This window comes from Manacus candei, unplaced genomic scaffold, assembly GCF_025592945.1.
Source record: "Manacus candei isolate 608988 ecotype Guabito, Panama unplaced genomic scaffold, ASM2559294v1 h1tg000010l, whole genome shotgun sequence".
Taxonomy (NCBI): Eukaryota; Metazoa; Chordata; class Aves; order Passeriformes; family Pipridae; genus Manacus; species Manacus candei.
In genome coordinates this window covers 6,687,835-6,710,027 of record NW_026138058.1, presented here as the reverse complement: position 1 = coordinate 6,710,027, position 22,193 = coordinate 6,687,835, and the positions used below count along the sequence as shown (strand labels likewise).

At 43.2% G+C, this 22,193-nt stretch overlaps 1 protein-coding gene across 12 annotated transcripts in view; it reads right to left on the bottom strand.

Moving 5' to 3' along the window:
• Positions 1 to 912: 912 nt before the first annotated feature.
• The window catches only part of NRG1 (neuregulin 1), a 451,521-nt gene continuing 430,240 nt past the window's right edge, over positions 913 to 22,193 (bottom strand). For 10 of the 12 annotated variants that reach the window (XM_051777556.1, XM_051777560.1, XM_051777555.1 and 7 more), the window contains 5 exons: positions 19,395 to 19,497; positions 15,521 to 15,647; positions 14,871 to 15,001; positions 14,168 to 14,371; positions 913 to 10,152 (listed from right to left, as the gene is read on the bottom strand). In XM_051777556.1, coding sequence (XP_051633516.1) covers positions 9,501 to 10,152; positions 14,168 to 14,371; positions 14,871 to 15,001; positions 15,521 to 15,647; positions 19,395 to 19,497 — 1,217 coding nt within the window. In that variant the 3' untranslated portion in view covers positions 913 to 9,500. The remainder of the gene's footprint in view (positions 10,153 to 14,167; positions 14,372 to 14,870; positions 15,002 to 15,520; positions 15,648 to 19,394; positions 19,498 to 22,193) is intronic. The other 2 variants (XM_051777552.1, XM_051777553.1) reach the window with 2 other exon arrangements.

Here is a 22,193-nt window from a genome sequence, read left to right as displayed (position 1 = left end):
CATCTCTGGGTTACCATCCTTAAATGCAAGGGGTTTTGAGCCTCTGCTCTAAAGTTCAGCACCACCAGATTCCACAGGCAGGATGGCACATTTCCCATCGCCTCAGTCTGACATGAAAAATACCTTGCTCAGTGTGTGTGACACAGCTAAACATGGGCTCTCTGGCAAAGCTGTTTATCTTTTTCTCTCGAGACAGAACCTCACAACATCACCTTTGTTCTGCTCCCTCTCAAAAGCTCTTTTAATTTCCTAAAATCTGAAAGATGTAGGGCATGCATGTGAGAAGAAGCTGGGAAACAGAGAAACTCTGGTCTTTCAGATCTTCAACCAAAAATCTTTCCAAAGAGCAGCCTGGAACTATGTGCTGACATTGATGATGTGATCCTGGTGAAATACCAAAGAAGGAGCAGCAAACATGCTCTTCTCCTGCAGCTGAGGACCTAGTGAAGTCACCTTGGGACCAAGCTGAGAGCTCTTCTGCTGCTGAGCCAGCACAGCTCTTGTCAGTAAAATGGAGTTGTAAGGCAGCAAGTGAGGTTTACTAAAAATACCACGGTTGCCACATCTGTAGTCCTAGAATAGCCATTTTTACTAACTGTGAGAGGCACAGAAATATTCAGATAAGCTTTGGACTGCATTGGGCAGTCAAATAAAAAGCTGAGGGTACAATCATTGTGAATATGATCCTATTGTCTGGGCTTTATGTCACCTGAACTTCTGTTATCTGGACTTCAGTTATGAGAGTAAGTTCTATTTGAAGGAAGCTGGTTCTTGGAAATGGAAGTAATAGGGAGTAAAGTACATTAGTTCCTTTCTATCATTTCATTGATATGACCCAGAATGTGTAAATTAGTACCACGACAACTGAAAGTTTGATTATAAAACAGAAACAAGATAGCTGTAGTCTGCCAGTTCTTATTTGGAGTTTTATTACTTTGAGCTTTATTTCATAATCATTAGCCATCAGATAAATACTGCATGTTTTAGTTGGATATGGTAAGATGGTGTGTGTAGATGCTAAATTGACAAAATTACAGGGCTTTTTTTTAATGATTAAAATGGTTAATGTATTACTAGGATGGCATTAATTTGTTTTCTAGAGATTTGACTAAGGGATGATTTTAAAACTGGATGCTGAATTGCAGGTTCCTGAATTTATAGTGTGGCATTCACATAAGTGGCTTTTATTTCATAATTTCTGGATTACTGCTTTCACCACCCTGGTAGTTCCCACTGGTTTTTCTAGGAATGATGCTGTACTCCATGCAGGTATCTGAGCCTTCTCATATACATTGAGCAGATTACTGACCATTTCTATGGGGGATCTGACTCACCCCACCCTCAGATTTGGAGCTTTTAGGATGAGAAAGGGGAGCATAAGACGGGAACCTCCTGGGAATGAAAACTTGGGACAAGAATTGCTCTTTGGAAATTGTCTCTGCCACAGGGCCCACTACTTTGGCATCTTTAGTGACTCTTTTTCTGTTTGGGATTGAATCCATTGTGCCTAGGGTTATTTCAGTGAAATGAGAGGCACATAGCCACCCTTCACCCTAATCTGAGTCCCCTTACTCTTCCACCTTGCCAGTCCATTCTCAGCTGTGGCCCTGTGAAAGCTCCTCTGCAATCTGTGATCCAGCCCGTCCATCTGGGGAGGAAAGAGGCATTCCCTTTCAACCTCTTTACAGCTGTACAGGACAAATACCACCCTCAATTTTTCCTCTCTGAGGTGCAAAAGGTGTTTCCTCTTGCATGCAGGAAGTTTTGCAGCTGCTAAATGGCCTTGTTGTGGCATTTTTCCTTTCCTGTCACTGAGCATGCACTGAACATCAGGAAATCATTACAAAAAATTGAGAGACTCTGTGTGTGTGTATACACATACAGAATCCATAACCCAATTGATGCAGTAATGTGCAGGGTAAGTTAAAATACCTCCCACACAATATCTGGCTTCTGAAGCACAGCTCCAAATTGGCCATTACCAGAGTAATGACTTAATCAGTTGTTAACAACCATTGTATTCCCTACCAACCTATGAGCATATAACCTTACAAAGACTCCCCTGGTACCTCCTCTGTTGCTGTCATCAAAAGAGCTGGCCTTATTTCAGGTGTTTTCTATGCACTGCTGCCAGGGTTCCTCCCTCTTGAGTTCCTAAGGCATCGCTTCCAGTGCAGGGAACTCTCTTGCTACCCCCAAGGGGAAGAAACTAAGTGGAAACTCAGCAGCTGCCATTTACGTTAGAAGTCCAGCTTCCAACTAAAGTTGCTGCTTTGTTACCTTCTGGACTTAAAACCTTGGAGAGCAAGGTCTAGCTTTCCAGGAAATTCATTCTGTTCACACTGACGGCTTTGTCTCAGTTTCTGACAGTCCCTGCAGTGCTTAGAAAGAGCAGCACTCCAAACACCCTGGGGTGGAGAGTGCCATGCTGCCCCAACCCCAGTGACACTGACAGCCTTCCTAGACATGCATGGGCCAGATCTTGTTCCACCTCTTCCTTGATGGGAGATGTGGAACTTTCCTTTAGTCCTTGTCTTGATGGGTGAGGTCATGAGGAGCATACCAGTGATTTGTGACATTTGTCCTGCCACACTTAGTCTGGAGTCAAGGGGAGTAACTTCACAATCAGTAGAACTTTTCTAATGAGGGTTACTCTGAAATTACTCCAGTGAAAGGACATATCATCACATAGAAAAAGCACTGTGGGATCAGAAATCCCCAAGGCTCTGTGTCTTTTTTTTGTTTGTTTTGTTTTTTTGCAAATTAAAATGAACTTTAGCCCTGAAGGGTCCATGTTGCTTTGTTTGAGCTACACAGGTTAATCACCAATGACTAGCTGCAACACCTCAAAGCATTTGATATAGTTTTCTTCCCATCAGTTGTAACTGAGACAGAGAGAATTAACTTGGGGAATGTGTTATCCAAATCATGTGCTCATAACTGGGTGGAGTTGGCACGCTAAGAGCATACCCAGCTGTGGGCTGCAGGAATGAGAAGGATTTGCTTGATTTTCCTAACGCCATCTGCTTCCAGACCTTGTGGAGAAGTGCAGGGGCAGAAGCTTGGCAGAGAAAGCCAATAGGATAAAGACAGCATGGAGTGACAAACAATTTTTTCAAGGACAGCTATTTGGGACACACAAAGATGTGTTACCTAAAGTTCTCTGGTCTATATCAAATGTAACATCAGGTCCTTAGTCCTCTTGACTCTGAGTGGTTCTTTTGGTACTTAATTGCTTCAGAAATCTTCTCCCTCCACTCCCACCCATGAAAGGCCAGTGGGGATGCCTGAGAAGGGGTCTGGTTTCTCAGAGCAATCCATTTCAACCACATGCAATGAAAATAAGAAGGCCATCCTATCCTCAGCAGCAGCACTGTGTCATAGGATGTGCCTCGTGCTTGCTCTGAGGTGGTAAGGCCTTACCCAGCTAAGACATTCAGGTGAGGCAAATAGCCTAAGCATCCAGACTCACAGCTACAAGGTCCCTCTATATAAAACAGAAAGACAGGGAAGTTGTTCAAGGGAAACTGAACCTGTCCTGAGATTTGACTGGCCCACCAGGAGGAAGAGTGACAGAAATCCCTTGCCTCTCCCTCCCTCCTTCTCTCTCTCCCTTCTTCCCTCCCTCTCTTTATCCCTCTGTTCCTCCATTCACCCATCCCTCCGTTCTTCTATCCTTCCATTTCTCCACCCATTCCCAGTTTGGCATCTCATTCAGTACCAATAGGTAGGTGAAAGGAATCTGACCTATGTGTTTCCACCAGCCCAGGGAACAAATGAATGTGAAACACATCCAAGACCTCTTTACTGCATTTCTCCCCCCTCTGCTCGCTCCCAGCTTTGTCTTATTTAACACTTCTTAGCAGCAAATGACTTTACATACTTGTATCATGTAAGCACAGCCAGATTAGATATCTATTCTCCTCCCTTCCAAGTGTGGCAGATAGTTGGAGAAGGGTAAGAGCAGGGAAAATATATAAGACATTGCCACCTTATACAACCTCCATATGTTTTGAGTTCAATTATTTCCCACATATGATGTGGTTTTCATGGATTTAGTAATTTTCACTGGATTAATGTCTAAGATCTGGCCCTCACCATGAATCCATGGAAACTTTTATGATCCACAATCTCTTGCATCAAGTAGTTCTCCAAGTTCCCTACACCTTACATGAAGAGTTACATCTTTCTGAATATGGTGCCCAGTAGTTTTGATTGATAACTCCATTTTTTTTATTGGAGGAGGTGCTAAACATCCAGTCCTTTCCTACCTTCTACACGAAAACTATGTTCCCACAGACCCTTGTGATATCTTCCCCCAGCTGTCCTTTCTTCCAGACTAGTGAGATACAGCCTATCCTGTGCTTCCCAGATCCCACTAGCTACAGATATCTCTTCACCTGGGTTGCCCTCCAAACCCTTGCCTATTATACTATTTCTCTTCTGAGACAAAAAGACCAGGACCACAAGACCTGCACAGTTTGGGTGGTGGCATAGTGACACTATCTGATAACTCCTGGTGTCTGATTTGCTTTATTGACTGTTGCTGAACGGTGAGGTGACATTTTTGTAGAGCAGGCTCCCACAGTCCCAAGACTGTGTTGTTTCTGCCTGTCCCCCCGCCACCCCCAACCCTTCCATCTTAAGTAGTAATGGTCAGGGTAGAGCTAATAATTCTAACTTCAGAAACTAAAAATATTGTACATAGGAACAAGAGTGTCTGCCAGAGACCCCCACGGGGATGAGTCAGAAATCTCAAGAACAGTGGCCCACAACAACAGAACAAGACCTTTACAACAAGTTTGGATACAGAAAGATGGTAGCTACTGACCTGACACAGTCTGCTGAGCAGCTGGGCCAGGACCACACATAACAATTTAATCCAGCACCTCTTTTACTGAAAATGAATAACAAAACCTTAATAAATCAACAATTACTTATTGCTGTATTTGGGGTAATAAATTCTTTAGTTTATCAGTAGCTTGTGGCTTCCATAGCATGTTCTTTGAACAGTTTGCCTTTCAGTTACATCCCCTTTCTCTCCTGAACAATAAATTAGCATTCTTTTTTTTTAAAGGAAAAGAGGGGGAAAAGAGGATATATTACAATTTTTTCAAAGCAAAAGGAAAAATGCAACATATTTTTGACATATATCTTAAAATAATATGAGGATAACTTTCTCTGCGTGTTAGATGCCTATGCATAAATAATAAAGGATGTTATGTTATTTACAGTGTTACACAATAAACTAAGAGCATCTCATTTAACATATAATCCATAAAGACAGTAAATAATGAAAACATCCATGTATGTACAAGATGTATTTACAATAGAATAGAGAATTACAAATGATGGTAATTGGCCATGTTCTTTGTCTGCCCTTCTCTGCAGCATTTCATAGGTGCTTTTTTTGTTTCTTACTAGTAGTAAGTCCCAGCTGATGGTAAGTAGCCACACTGCAGGGCCAAGAAGTGCTCAACAGGCTGAGAAGTGTGTCCTTTGAGGAGACACAAGTTTGCTATCCTGGATGCTCAGGAAACTGCTTGCAATGTGTGTGAGAGAAGCAGGGAGATGCAGCATTGTTGTTTTGGAGGACTGGAAAGAAAGAGCTTTCCTTTTCCCTGATAAAGGCAGTGATTAATCTCTTAAAACCTGGGGGTGTTGGGGTGGCTCAAGTGAGGAAGAGAATAACTGGGTCAAGAGGAGGAAGTAGGTTTTTCTCTGTTACATGAGAACCTCTGTGGAGCTGTAATGATTGACACCCCCTGAACAGGTAGGCCGTACCCAGGTTGTGCACAATATACTCCAGCTATACACCCCTTAAATAAGCCTTTTATCCTGGAATAACTCCTGCATATAAACACATACACAGGGAAAACTCACGGCCAAAATTAAATGACATGGAAATAAACCAGGACAATCTCAACAACTCTGCCACCACTGGAATATTTCCCCCCTCTTCAAAGAATGTTTCTTCTTGCCACGACTTTTCAGCCAAAAAGCTGGCAAGGATTGCACAGTGATGGCTCAAGGGTGTTGGGACTGCCTAGCTCAGAGGTCTGGGTACTGAAGCAAATATCCCCAGCAGGGGAGCTGGCCTTTCCCGTAGGCACTTGCTGGCTCTGCTCCGTGCTGCTGCAGCCTCCAACCCCTTGGCCAGCAGGAGATGGCTGCAGCCTGCCAGCAGCATCTGTGGCCAGGTAGACTTGCTAACGTCTGGGTGTGGTCTTGACTGATGAGAAGCACCCTCACAGAGTATAAACACAAGTTGAGAGGTGGGGGGCTGTGTCCTTCTCCCAAGTTCCGTGAGTGCCAAGCTGGGGCAATTCCCCGTAACTTGCTGCTGCATGAATTGTGCTGTAAGGCTGGGTTCTCCACAAAGACCTAAGGGCTTAGGCAGCCATATCCCCAATTGTATTTTCTTGTTCTTAGGTCTGTGTGAAGTCTCCAGCCTAATTTCATGCTTACCCTATAACACACTGTGTATGTCCCGGGAGGGAGGAAGAGTGGGAACTGCACACCGCTTTGACTTTGAGGCACTGCAGCAGAAGAGGTGTGACATTTTTCCCTAGACCTACACCAAATAAATCTCACAGGCACAGCTCCCAAATAGGGAATTGCTCCTTCATTTTGTACTGGCCCTCTATAATAACAGTGTTAGTAGTCAAATAATCTGCTCCACGTCAAGGCGTGTTCCCTTTCCATCCCGATTAATCCGTCTGGGCTATTAACAGACACTTCAGTGAGAGCTGGCCTTGTGGGTGATCTATACTGGAGGAGTTTACAAAAGACTTGTGTTATAATCTCTATTCTACCACTAAGATGGGAAATTTTTGGGGAAATTCGTTGTTTCTCTGCCATCCTTTTTCTGTCTCATCTGTCCTACAAGGTCTTTGCAGTATCAGAGGCCTTCCTGAAAGGACAGATTTTCAAGTGCCTCTGGAAACTCAACAGTGTGAACCCTTTGGAAACTCGTGGCCTTCATCAGGAAAGCCCACTTGGCCCTCTGAACAACTGAGTTGCAGAATTACTGGGAAGGTGGATGTTCTGCTGCATGGGATTGCAGATAAATAGGCATGACTAAAGGGATGAAAATGAGAGTACGCTGTCTAGAATTTGTAGGGGAGTTTTTGTTTCAGTCTGCAAAGGCAAAGTGTGTTCAAGTACATGCCAACTAGGGAAAAATGGCAAAGAGGACTTAAGTCCAGACTATGTATTTGCCATCTCCCATAGACTTCTCAAATAAGCAGGGCCATTTCAGCCACCATGTAGCCCAAAGCTGTGCTAGTTTCCTAGCATACCAACATCCTACAACTTTGTTATCTTCTTCTTCCTATACCAAGGGGTTTTTTTGTTCTTTTTCTGCTGAATCTGGTGTTCAGGTAGACTCACCCATGTTCTTACTAACATGATACATTTATTTATACAGTGAGCTACTCACTGATTTTTGTCATCCTGGCAAAGAGCTTCTTTTACTATACTTTGCTTTCAGGTCTCAGATTAATAGGACATGCTTTGTTCATCAAAACTCTTAAGCACATGCTTAACTTTGTGCATATGCTGGATGTGTAATTGGGAGTCTAGCACATGCTCAAGGTAACTTCTGCTGAGATTAGCACAAGCATATGCTTGAACAATTTACTGAGTCGGGTCTTTAGTTCCTCAGGTTTGCATCTCACAAAATTTCTTTGACGTATTTCTCTTCATTTAACTGGGACCAGAATGTGGCCCAAAGGATGAGTGTAGTTTGGCTGAAATTCTTTTTTTCTTGACATGGCTCTTATTTTGAGCTCAGTAATACCTGTAAAACATATGTTCTCATTTTCAGAATCCCCAGAGTCTAGGAAAAGCATTTGTTTTCCACATCAGTCCTGAGTCAATGCTGTGCCAACTGAATACACAACAAAAAATCAAAAGAATAGAAGAGGCAGAGTGACCCTGACTAAACTGATAGGAATTCAGTGCAAAAGAGGCCATTTGCTTCTGCCTGGGTGGATGCAACTGCTCCAGCACTGGCAGCATCCTTGTTCATTACTAGTCAAAGACTTCAAGACTGTCACTGGCTGTATAAACACTGATATCAAACAGTCACACATGTGTTACTATGGCTGTAACCCACATGGTGTGCTTGCCTTCATAAGTGGCCTTTGCATCATCCTTGCCTCTCTCTACCCAAGTAATGGAGTAAAAAAAGGCAAGTAGAAATAAACTCCATACATCTGCTATGTCCTTCCTATGTGCCTATACTTTTTAATCATTCAGCAAATCAAGTTCTTCCCTGAAAAGCATTTCTGTGTCCAAGAGTAAGCCTTACTCCAACAGCAACTCTAACAATGTATTGCTAGAAGCTTGTCAGGGTTCTTTCTGAGAAGGAGAAAAAAAGGGAAGAAAAATTGAGGGGAAAAAAAAGAATAAATTGTGTTTTAGAAAGCAACATTAAAAAATAGAGGTGAAAACTGATTGCACTTTTATTAGTGGCATTTGTTTTCCAGCTAGATCTCTTCCTTGCTTGGTTACAGATATCTGCTATTATATAAATTTTTTTAAAATTTTTTTCCTTTTTTTTTTTTTTTTTTAATAGAGTATTGGGTTCAAAGCCTCAGTTAACTTAAACCCATTTCCTAAGGGATAACTAGAACAATTAATATCTGGAAAATAATGAAATGGCAGCTCCTAGTGATTACAAGCTGACCTCTGATTAATAATAATATATTTGGTTTAAAATCACAGTATTACTTTCTTTCTATAAGTAACATTACTTAATGCAGGTTGGTGCTTTTTTTTTCATTTGTATGTTTTTTGTTATCCTGCTGTAATTAATAGTAGCATGCTGTTGGATCTACTATTATCCCAGTGCTCAAAGAAGCAAACCTTTTGGCTGGCAGAGAGCAGACAAAACTCATCTCATACACAGGAAGCAAATAAAAGTTCTCATAGAAGAAAATTTTTTTTTTCCATTTTTTATCTTTTTTTTTTTCCTTTTTCTTTTTTTTCTTTTTTTTTTCTTTTTTTTTTTTTTTTTTTCTGTGTGTGTGTGTGTATGTGTTCTTCTGGTGGGGTAGAGTGGGAGTGCCATTACAGGGCTTTCTGATCTGGGGATTCTACAGCAAGCGACCAGAGGGACTTCTGCAATTCTTGCAAATCATACATCCAGTCATAATGCAGTGCACAAAAAAGCTAGGACAACTGAGGGCTAAAAGGTTTTGCAAAATACTATGGGACAGCCATCATTGTAACTGTACAAAACTTGCTCTCAACTTAACATAACATAAAGGCACCATTGATATCTTTCCCCATTTTTGAAATACTGTAAAAAATTGCTACATATGGCACATAACACATTTGTACATACGTATATTTAATTTATAAAAGTTTTTTTTTTTTCCTCTCCTGTTTTCTATCAGCGGAATTGCTAAAATAAAATAAATCGTTTAATTTAAAGGTGGAATACTTCATTATATAAAATAAAGTTTTACATGTGAATCTATGTGTTTTATGTTTTATACAGCAATAGGGTCTTGGTTAGCTATCACACTGGACAACCTTGCTTGCAAGTCTTCTGGCGTGGAGAAGCGGTTTGCCGGGTTAGTCCTGCTCTCAGCCAGCCGGAAGGCAGTGGCCGGCTCCAGACCGGTGGTCCCGGGGTTCGGTATGCTCAGGAACGGGGTATCCTCGCCTATTCTTTCATCTTCGGTTTCGGTCTCAGAGCTGCTGCTCTCAGAGCTCGTGTCGGAGTCCACTTCCACCCTGCTGGAAATGTGGCCGTTGGGCTTTGTTCTTTTGACCCTCCGGCTGTTGGTGAGTTTCTTTGGAGGCTCCTGTGCTGGTTCGTACTCCTGCGTGGTCTCGTACTCCTCATCCTCCACTATCCGCAGAGGACTTGGTGGCAGGCTGTTGCTCTCGTGGGTGGCGTTGTGGTGAAAGGAGTTGAATTGCTGAAGGTGGTGTTCATACTTCTCGTGTAGCTGCAGTGGGGTCACCAGGAGCAGTGGTCGCTCCTCTTCTATGAAGGGACTCACCGCCACTGAAGGGATGGAGACGGTCAAGCTGGAAGCCGGTGGTGACATTGTGGAAGGGCGGGACTTGGGAGAAGTTGGAGTGTGAAAATCGACGGGTGACATGCGAGCTGGTGTGGTCATAGCTGAGACATACCTGAAGAAAAGAGATGGGGAAAGGTTGCAAGCACGGGAGCAGTGGTGACCTGTGAGCACAGCAGCTCGTGGACTGGGAGAGAAGCATCAGGGATCCCTTAAGATCCCCAGCATCCTTACATAGGGCTACCAGGGAAACTTTCCTGTTGCTATTAATCCTATAAACTGCTGACTTCTGGGACGCCAGACAAAAACATTTAAGAGCAGGAGGAGCACAGCAAAGCCCCCAGATCTGTTTGCCTCACAAGAGCCATGGAGATGCTGTAAATTATTTGCCAGAATAACTTTCTGGAATTAATCCAGGAATGGGATTCAGAGACAGAGGGGCTGCCAGAAACAAAATGCATTTGCAAGTATTTTCTCAAAAGGGAAAAAGGCTTCTGCACTTCTGGAAGGATTTGACCAGAAGTTGGGGTGCATGTGAACAGACAGGAGGAGAGAAAGGAAGCGAATCAAAGGGCAGTCCTCTTGGGGCTTCATCCTCTTCTGGCAACCAGATTGTCTCAGGCTAAGGAGGAAAGGAGGAAAGTAATGTTTGGATAAAATCTAGAGCCAGATTCTTCTACTTTTAATCAATGGGGGCAGTCAGAGAAGTATTTGCAGCACCACTCCAGCAGCTTTGTGCTGCTCCACTGCTTGGGTGCTTGTTACCTTGGTTGGTAGGTCTGTTTGCAAAGAAATATGGAGTATCATTTGTCCTCCTTTGGGAACAAACGCTAAAAGACAGGATTGTCCAGCCTAGTCTTCATGATACCTCTGCAAAATTTGCCCCTGTTCCTGTGGGAAGGGTAGTGGTCAAAAGTGATTTCTGAAAATGAAGCTTAGGTGCCGTTTCAGAGTCTGTCCCAAAGAAAGAGGACAAAAATTGTGAGACTCTCAACTGGTTTGGATCAGTAATGATGCTGGTGGGGTCATGTGTATTCATGCTAGGTGAGGATCTACCTGAAACCCCTTGATCGAATGCACAGTTCCCAGCATGAAACTTTGCATAGTTTGGTTTTGCTTTTATTCTTATTCTAAATTCACCTGTTTGAATTTAAGCTGGGTCCAAAGTTAAATCTTAAGCACCATCTCTTACCCAGGCCCATTGAGAAAAGTTATGTGTTTATGATTGATGTAGTTATTTAATTTTTCATCAGTGATTTATTTATCTGAGTCTGAAGTTACCAAAATAAATCTGAATCCAGCATTCTTATCCAAATTATGACTCAGTTGCACATATTACGCTTGATTAAAACAGAGTTACTGGAAAAAAGAGAAAATGGGACAGACTCTGAACAGATGTGTAGTAGGGTAAATTAAATGCACCAGAGGCACATTGATTTACCTCAACTGAGGAACAGGAGAAAGAAAAACAAAACTGAAATTATGCATGGGAATTAATCAAGTTGGTTGGGTAAAGGACAATTAATAGGTCTGTGCATTGGAGGAATTAAGTCATTATTTCTCCTTCCACGAGTGAGCTTTTCATCTCTTTCACATCTTTAAATAGGCATTGTCTGAAAAAACCGAAGCCTTTCTACTTCACCACCTGGTACAGTGTTGGATATACATCTTCATGACACACTGGATTTTAGCTAAACTGGTTCTGTTAACGCATTAGGTTAGTTAAATGTGTTCAACATACTGTGCACGCTTCCAGCAGCGTCAAGTTACTCCTGCTGGAGTGTTTGTGCATTCACACATTGCTGGTGTGTTCCCCCCACACCGTAACAGGGCAGTGCTAACTAGCTGCTGTCTGCAATCTGAGGCACAGGAGCTGAAGCTGTGCAGCTCTAGCCCATCCTGAAAAGAAGGTTAAAAGGTGATTGATTTATCCAGCTTCATGGTCAGCTATGCTGGCTCAGTGAAAGGGGATCAGAGTGTGTCCACAGCCATCCAACAAGCATTAACTAGTTATATGCTGCCAACTTCATCATATAGTCCAGCCTTTTGTGCAGAGATAGTGTTTTTTGATCTTCTCTTCTGTAAGACAGCTAAGGACATCCAAGATAAAAGTCCTTGGGTTCTCTGCTTTTCTAAACAGGTGGCAGGGCATGGGATCCAACAAAGGGATGGGGCAATGCAAAAGAACCCTTCATAATGTCCATTCTATCTCATTTCAAAATTGTGAGGTATCTGGTGGAGGAGCACAGCCTTGATCTACCAATTCACACCATATTTGATGGCTTCGGGAAGTAATTCGTCAGCTCTCACATTCCTTTATGTTTCAGAGTAATCTTTAGTTGCAAGCAACTCTCATTCTCCCCCTTAAATACACACACATACATGCAATCCATCTAGGGAGCAATTGGCCATGTATTTCCTGCTTGCTAAAAATAGATCAGGCCTGCAATTAATGCCCAGGGAACTATCATCTCCTGCATTCCAAATTCTCGATCGCTTCAGGCACAAGCTAGGCTGTCAATGCCTGATGAATTATCCAGAAATGTTGCTGCTTTTCACTTGCAGCACAACCTTCAGGAGACACAATAATTGATGAAATTCCCTCTTTCTTCTCAGCAAAACAAAAAGGAATATGCTGCTCCCCACCCCCCCCCCAAAAAAAAATTAAACCTAAATAGTTCATATCAGAATGATGCTCTGGGTGTCCCAGGCAGTGCCAGGAGACAGCATGAAAGATCTTCACTTCTCACAGGCAGATGCCCAAATATTCTAAGCTGCAATACTCGCCACTGGCAGGTGTGTGCCCGAGCATCCTGTACAGTTCCCAGGCTGGAGACAATGTGGTATTTACTGCTACAGGTCCTGATCCAGCAAAGCACTTAAGCACACGCTGAGCTCTACCCGTGTGAGCAATCTCACTGACTTTAATGGAGCTACTTGCACGATTAAAAGTTAATCTTGCCGAAGTGCTCTTCTGGACTGGGGCCACAGCTGTTTGTGTCATGTGAGCCATCTATCTTGAAATTAAATTCCATGGTAAATAAAGGATAAGTTATAAGGAGAGAGCTAGTTTACTACCCTTCGTGGCACTACACATAGGGTCCTTGCTCAGTGGGCCCTCTCCCTGCTGCTAAGCAGTTTTTTGTATGGTAGAGGAAGTACCACTGAAATGGTTTTTGCTGCACTTGTGCATTCATTTTTCCAGAAACCACAGTTTGCCTCCTGCACAACTCAGTCTCCTTGGGAATTGCCTGGCTGCATTTTTGACATCATGGACATCCCACAAGATCAAATTCCTTGTGACTTCGAAGTGCTCAGAGAATTGGTCCAGTAACCCTCTGTTTCCCTTTTCTTCTGCCTATGATTCCTGGGAGTAAAACCCTCTTTAAATGTCTTGTTTCTTCTCAGTCTTTCTTTTGCAATTCTGAGGCCATCACATGCTCCTGAGGCAAAGTGCTAGCCTAAACCTAAGATGAATTTTTTCAGTAGAAGTTGTCTTGCAACTCATGCACCTCAAGGCAGACCTCAGGAACTGATGAACCAGCCTTTTCAGACAAAAAATTACTTTGTTGGAAAACTCCTGGCTAGTTTTATTTCTAACTACTCCTCATTTAATAATGACTTGGGTCCTTCTGGCTTGCACTTTGTGTTCCTCGTTTTTGTTTAATAAAAGGTCAAAGGGAATTTTTAAAGAAGATAAAAGGTTTAGGAGCTGAAATCCTCCAGGAAGGAGGTGGTGGCATAATATCTAATACTGCTTAGGAGTCCTTAGTGCCTTCCTCCTCTGGATCAATACATTGTTTTCTCTCTACAAAATCCCTCAGTTTCCTCATTTGCATCTTCTAACAAAAGGATAATTAAGCAAAGATGTGGAAATTTCTGACTAGTTACTCCAATGGAGCTTTTCCGAGTGTGAACTGCTGGCTAATAGGAATAAATCCAGCAGAGGCAAGAAGGGAAGAAATGCTTTTAGTAGACTTCAAACTACTATTAGGCCCTCCACAAATGAGGAGGTGTGTGCCCTACACGAACAGCTGCACTGCTGGGTTTCCTCCTGTGCTCCCAAGCTTTGAAACCGTTTGGGAACACCAGGCCTTCCCGGCTGAAAGCAAAGCGGTGGTGCGTCCTACCTTTCACTGTGAGGAGAGTCTCGGTAGGAGTCAGGGGTCTCTCTTGCATGCCGGAGGAAGCTGTTGCCTTCCCGTGGGCCGCCGATGCCGTTGAGGCGGCCCCGGGGCCCCGCCGGGCTGGCGTGCCGGCTGTTCTCCATGGAGGAGCTGACGAGCACCGAGTGGCTTTCAGAGAGGATGCTTTCAGTGTGGCCGTTGCTCCAGCTGGAGAGCAGCAACCAGGAAAAGAGAAAGGGAGAGCATAAGTTTGGGCTTTGCTGGCAGAGGCATATGAGCAGAAGTTTATCCAGGGGATAGGAAGTGGCTCTGTTGCCGCTCAGGACATACAGCCTTTGGGTTGGCAACCGGGGCGGCAGAGTTTTGTGAATTGTATGGATCCACACACATCAAGATGATTTTGCATGTATGGATAAAAGGAGAGGGAAGGAGGGTTTTCCAGTCATCACAGCTGTCACTGATTTAGCAATTTGCACATACTAAAATTCAAAGTGACAGTATTGGAATGCCATTCAGATGGCTCTTCGTAGATTCACGGGAAGATAATTAGTTAGGTGATATGACATAAAATATTGGTAGTCTTAAAATGGAAACACCATGGAGGGAACATAGATTCTCCCCAGCTTGTTGTTTCACACATCTTTTTGGTTTTGTAACAGCAATAGATAGTCTATTACGGGTGCCATTTGCCTTCCCCCTCCAATACCTGTGGCTAGGTGTCTGGGTGACTGTCACGGAGTGGTGTGTTGTTGAGGTGTAGTGGCTCGTAGAAAATGAGGTCTCTGTTTCTCGCTCGATGACATGCTCACTGGAGATTACATTTTTCGAAACGTACTGCTGAAAAAACCCAGACAAACCTCAGGTTTACAAACTGTAATTCACAGCACATTTGCAGACACAATTTCCAATCCCTTCTCCCCACACTGCAGTCTTTTACGTGTGCCAAAGCACAAATTTTGTTATGTAAATACACGCAGAAACCATACTGACACACTTGAGCAGTTCATGTACACCTCTGCATACATACCCCATCTAGACTCAAAGTAGGAGGAGATAAATGAGGAAAGTAGCAAAGTTTTGCATTCCAATGAAGCTATAAACAACATATGCATTTAACAAGATGTCGTCACAGACAGAGACCTGGAAAGGCAACCCCCCCAACCATCAGATACACCAAAACTACTATTCTCTGGTGAAGAATTTGGCACTAGTTAGTGGCAGTAGTTTCTCCACCTGGGTGGAGAAAGCCAAGAGAAATGAGCCACCAGCCTGCAGCAGGCGGAGGTTTAAAAGCTGTGGGGTGAGCTTTCCTGAGGCACTGGCAGCCTAGGTTGAAAGGTGGGCAGTGAAACCTACATTCACCAGCTGGACGTTGTCCGGCGGTGGGTTGGGGTGGTGCGGCCCGTTGGCCATGTTCATCACATTGTTCCTCTCCGAGCGCAGGCTCTGCCGGAGGCGGTCGTGCAGCTTCTTCCTCTGCTTCCTGCGCGCGAAACACGGAAACGATTTTAATAGACAGAAGGAAAGCAGCTGCGCCTTTCAGCACGTCGATGCTGACGATAATAACGTAACACCACTTTTTTTTTTGCAAGAGCCCGGGGTAATTCTGAAGACTGCGGGTCTAATTGCAGCTGGAGCTGTGGGGACCTGCAGAGGGGGGAGGAAGTTTGGGATCCCTTCCAGAGGTCAGCAGGCCACAGGGGGATGGGAAAAGTGTGAGGAAAATGGAAGCCATTTCTAAGCAATGCTCTGTCTCAGGAGAAGGTCTTTTCTCTCCTCAGAAGGGACCGGGGAGAGATTTTAACCCAGTGACCATGACGCCCTCACAAAGGCCCAGGCAAGGTTTTTGAAGTCCATTGGGTTACACCACTCTGTTCACCACAGGGAACCGAGGTGGCTGTGCCTCAGGCCTTGCTTGCAGACACTGGAAAACGATCTTTGTGACGTGGCAGTTACGTGTTTTTTTCAGTGAGATTCATCTCCTATCTCAGCAGTGCACTTCAAATTCATAAGCGTGTTAAAGAAGAGAAGGGTGCAGAGGAAGCCTCAGAAATCCCAAGTAATTGACTATGTGAGGTGTACCTGAGCCTGCAGACTTCCTGGTAGCTTTGGAAGGTTTCGTTTTAGCAACATCAGGTTCACTCTGGAACCTAATGATTAACAGGTGGATGCCATGGCTACTAATGCATTTAGTAGAACCACCCATGTACTAATGAGAGACATGGTCTCTGGCTGACTTTGATGCTTCTACTTTGTCCCATCCTCAGCTGCTCTTTCCCCACTTGCTATTAACATATAAGTCATACGAGGAGTGGCTGAGGGAGCTGGAGTTGTTTATTCTGGAGAAAAGAGAGACTCAGGGGTGACCTTATCACTCTCTACAACTACCTGAATGGAGGTTTTAGCAAGGTGGGGGTTGATCTCTTCTTCCAGGCAACTAGTGACAGGACAAAAGGAAATGGCCTCAAGCTGCACCAAGGGCAGTTCAGGTTGGACATGAGGAGAAATTTCTTCATGGAAAGGGTTGTTAAGTATTGAAATAGAGTGCCCAGGGAGGTGGTGGAGTCACCATTCCTGGAGGTATTCAAGAAACGATCGGATACGGCACTTAGTGCTATGGTCTAGCTGATGTGGTGGTGATCAGTCAAAGGTTGGAGTCCATGATCTCAGAGGTCTTTTCCAACTTAAATGATTCTGTGATTCTGTAATCCTTCCGTCTCTCCTCAGAAGAACTTTTCAGGAGATCATTACAAGCTGTCAGCAACAAAACTTACAGCACAGTAAAACCTGGCGCTGTGAAGGCTATGCAGAACACACTAAAAAGTACACCAAAATGAACACCTACAGAAATAGCTATTCAATTTTAAACTTAATTTATCAATATTCCCCAGTTTTGTCTGATTATGCTGGAGAACTTCCACCATACTGCCAAAGAATCTGTGGAAATGAAGGGAGGATGCAGGCTCCAACACACTGTGGAATACGTGTGACCTTGGTTGTGGCAAAAGCTAAAATACATACAATTCCCTAAGCTGAAAGCAGAATGCAGACAGTGTTGGCAGGGTAGGACAATATAAGATATAATAATTTTAAATCCTGTTGTGAACTCAAGGGGACTACTCTAAGCTTTACGAAAAGGAGAGGTGAAGGAAAACAATAAATATGTTGAAGCTTGATAGCCAGGAAAGCTTAAAGAGAATGAAAACATTACTTGACACAGAGAGCATTTTACATATTTTCTCTGTGTGTATGTGCTTGGACAGTGGAAAATGCTTAATTTATACTGCACCACATGAATAGCATGAGCTGAGATGGCTACTTTGGAAATGCTCCTGTGCCAGAAGGATACAGTCCCAGATCTATATGGACTTTCTCCTTTGAGGATAACCAGGTATCATCTTAGGACACATAAGTGGTTAAGGTGGATGGAGAGTGCAGTGCCAGGAAACATTTGAGCAGCTGCCTGAAGACCTGACTAGGCTGAAAGGTGACACTTGAGCAAGGGTTTAACTTGATTTCACAACTCCCTGAGACCCTGGAGACCTTGGGAGCTGAGGACAACCTGAATTTTTTTGAGATGGTAGAGAAAGTAGGTTCTTGAAGGAGTTTATCATCTGCAGGACTGAGATTCTGGCACATATAGCCTGGGAATCTGTCCTTAGCAAACCACGTTACTTCACAGGTATTTACATTTGCACACTTCCATCTGTGCTGCTTGTCCTCTAGGAAAAGGACACTGACTAAAAAAAGAAATTACTCCGCAAAGCTGAGAGAAAAGACTAATGCAAAAGCTAGTGTGTATTTCACTTATTTTAAGAAGCTTTTCCCTTTTCCCTGAAAATAAAGTGTCACTGAATTGAGACTCAGTGTCTGAAGATAGTGCCTTAGCAATTGACCAGCAGTATCTCTTGTGAAGAGATCAACAAAGTCTGAGCCATTACATTTTATTAATACTGCTCTCCTAACACCATTCCCAGGGTTCCTCCTGGTTTCTGGGTTTTCCCCTATTTGGAGAAAAGAGCATAAGGAAATCACCTGACAGATAGCTGTCTGGCATCACTGCTGCATTTGGAGGGCCATGAACTGGCATGGTGCTCTCATCAGCTGTGTTGGAAAACATTTAACTTTTGGCTTGTGGTGATTGCTGATGTCTGGGGCAGACAAAACATCCAGACCCTTGATGGGTTCTGGGGGCTCTTTATATAGAAAATTCTACTTCAAACATACTGACTATGTTTGTTGAAATTCATGGAGATGTCTTGGCTGATTTCAATGAACTCTGAATCACGAAATATACTATTTAGCTGCTGAGCCTTGCCAGTTGCCATTTCTGAAAGCAGTAATTGATCTGATTATTTTATAACTGTTTCAATTGTTCTTCACTGACCACTGGCACCAGGTTATGGGTGGGAGCAGCTCTATGTGTGTGTGTGTGTTTGTGTGTGTGTGACTCTCACTGAGGGGGAAAAATGATCTCTCTCCTCCCCCACATTTAACACATCCATTATTGGTGGGGCCTGTAACAAAAAACAACAACCCAACTGCCAATCAGACCCTAAAACAGTAAATCAGGTTTATAGAAATGTGGAATATTTATGATAAGGGTTTTCTGTATTTTGGTGGGGAGATTTATAAGAGCAGCCAGAAGTTCTGGCAGCAGAAATTCTGCTGATATTCCGTGTAATTTATGGTCCAGGGTGCCTCATGCATGTTTGAGAGTCACCCCCAGTAATTTAGAGACTCACAGAATGCATTTAAGTGCCTACTTTTGCATTGAGAGCACTTTTGTGTTCATTTTTTTGGCCTTTGGTGCATAGTAACTTTTAACACCGTTAATCTTGTCTCAAGTACAAACAAACTAGGCTGATATGTAAAATTTACTGCTGGGCAGCAACATGATTCCAGTTCTGGAGTTTGTCCCTTTTCAGTTGGGGAAACTGGCTTGAATGGGTGATAGGAAAAAAAACCCCAAAAAGCAGAAAAACAAACCAAAACAAAAACCCCAAAGCCCCTTAGAAACCTTTCAGATATCTGCCTTATTTTTGCACTGCTGATGGACATGGAGACCTGCACTCATCTGGCTTGGACCAGAGTACCCTGGCTATAAGTTTGTCTCTTCAAGTCAGCTCTGGAGAAACCCAGATAAAACCTTATGCTCAGAGGAATATAAGCTACAGTCAACTGGGAAGGCCCTGACCAACAACCAAAGATATAAAATAGAAAAGTTTACTTGGTTTTGCAGTAGGCCACCACACACATGATGCCAACTACTAGAAGAGCAATGCAAATGCCAGTTATGGTCAGCACCCGTTTCTGGTACAATTCCTCAGCTTCTAGAAAGGGACAAAAAAAGAGAAAGTCACAACATGGAGGGTGGCTGGGCAAGGATCACATCATCAACAGCTGGCATGCTACAAACCACTCCACAAATTCACACAGCCACACAGACACGGCCACCACACTTCAGGCAGACTCTTTATTAACTGCAAGGAAAACAGGGCTACACCACAAACTCTTAACACAATAGTGGAGATGAGTACAATTACAATCAAAAGTCAGTTTGGTATTTTTTTGTTTGGTTGGTTGTTGTTTTGTTTTGGTTTTTTGTTTGTTCGTATTTTTTTTTCTTTTTTTGTTTCATTTTTGTTTTTTTTTTCTTGTTTAAGTCAACGAGAATAATATCTAAGCAACAACTTCACAACTGACAAACACTCAGCGATTGCTGGAAATAAAAATTCAATGTGCTAAGGTAATAACATGAATTTGCAAATGTTTTGGAAGTTTTACTCTGCAAAGACAGCTGGAATGAAAACCAATTTTACAGGTCTTAAGAGAAATTTATTTTCTTATTATTTTTTTTGATTGTTTTCATATCCAATGTCCCTCTGCTCCCATGTCAATTTGTATCTCAGCTGTCTTTACAGGAGAGATTTCAAAATATTCTTCTACATTTGAGACATGAGCTTGGCTTGTAATTATATCACCAATGGAAATGAAGATGTGTTTTGAGCTCTGGTCATAAAATTCAGAGTCTTCCTCCAGTGCTCTCCTAAAACACAGCAACATCAACAACCAGCAGTGCCTTGTATGAGAGAAATGTTGAATTTCTACTTGCATCTCTTTGTGACCAACAAAGGAACTCTCTATCTGGGGTGGCAGCTTGCTCAGTGATGACAATGTGTCACCGATCTCATTCACCGGAGATATTTCAGTATTACAAAGGTGTTAGTAGCACTGGTAATGTTTGGGTTGGAGCTACTGATGCTTTCCAGTCTTGCTCATGCTTGGCAGAGAGCACTGCTGAGTGCTCTGCTGGGGAAACGTTATGCAGGGAGTGCTGAAACAGAGGCGCATTCTGTGCTGACGCTTTACGGATGTGGATTTGCATTCCCGCTTTTAGGACAAAAATGGATGTCAAGTTTTACTCAAGTCTTATTTTTGATTAAGCAGACAGTCTGATAATGACCTGCAGTATTGACCACAGTTGGAGTGGTGATTAAAAATAAATGAATGAATTAGAGCTGCACAGCAGCTGTGCTACCTTTGGGATAAAAGCCAGCGTTATTCCTGCTGGAAGGGGCTTACATGAACATATAAGGTCTGTGGAGCAATTCACCAGGAGGTACAGAGGTGCACAATGGTCCCTCACATGTGCCACGTGTCTCTGTCCAAATGATGTGCTGTCATAAATGACACACCAGTTCAGGGAAAAATACTCCTTGCTGAAGAGGCATCAGTCTTCTCTTCAAGGTGTTTCCTGAGCTTGACGGGTTTAGTTTTAAAGTTGCTGTGAGCAAGTGGCAAATACTCCACGCAACAAACCGAAAAGCAAAAAGAAATCTTAATTTCTCTGATACAATGCACGGCACCATGGAACAAATTTTTCCTACAAGCCAAACCCACTGCAAACCAAAACACCGGCAAACAGGTCATGAGCACTGTCAGACAAAATTAATAGCTCTAATTATTAACAAGGAGGGGAATGGGGGGAGAAGAAGTGAGTTTGGTAAAACTAGAATGCTGCAAAAATGTATTAAAGAAAAAAAATAACTCCAAGAACAGAAAGTCAAAAAAGGGAAGGAAGAAAAGGGCTGAAACTCCAACCAAACCAAACCAGGACAAAGAGAAAGAGAGGAAGGTGAAATAAAGGGAAAGACGAGATTAAAGGGTTGAAAAGTCAACTGCAGGCCTGGCACAACATGCTTGATACTGGAAAAAAACCAGAGAGAAGAAATGCTTAGGGACAAAAAAAAAAAAAAAAGGTTGAAGCAGAGTGTGAAGGGATTTCTCATACAGCATAACTCCTCGCCTAGTTAGTGGCACTTGATCCCCTTCCCACTTTTGCCCCTTCTGAAAGCGCTTATTAGTTAGCCATGGAAATGGTGTATTACGAGGATGTCACAGGAAACAGGAGAATTGTGCTAAGCAATTTAGGGGCTAATTTGAAAAGCTTTGAATATTTTTTTTAATTTTTTTTTTTTTAACTGTCATGCCGTCAGCTGTTAGCTTGTGGAAGCAAAATGAGTAATGACATATCAACCTGTTTTTCTTGGAGGGGAAGGGAGAGGAGGAAGAAGATTAATTAACAGCGGAAACTCTGCTTGGTTGTTTATACTCAGGGAAAAATTGCACTGGCTCCAGGAGGTTTGCTCTGGTGTGAGGCTGTTGCAAATGAGCTGGGATGCTGGCTGGTGATGGCCTGGCTGAGGTCATCAGTTGTTACTTGTGTGTTGGACACTTGTGGGCACTCACCCCACTGCAGGGGAGGGGGGATGCAGTGAGGGAGCAGCAATGCTCTTTGCACCAGCATGTCTCCTGGGACTGTAGGTATTGAGGGGCATGGAAAATTAAACCCCCAAGTCTGCTTTCAATGCCTCAGTTCCCTCCTTTGCCCCTAAAAACGAGGCTCTACGGACAATCCAGCTTGATGTGGTGTGTGGGAATGGTGGTGCTGCCATGCCCTCCCCCAAAATCTGTGGGGGAATGTCCGCCTGGGAAGGCACGTGCTTCTGGGCATGCCATGCTCAGC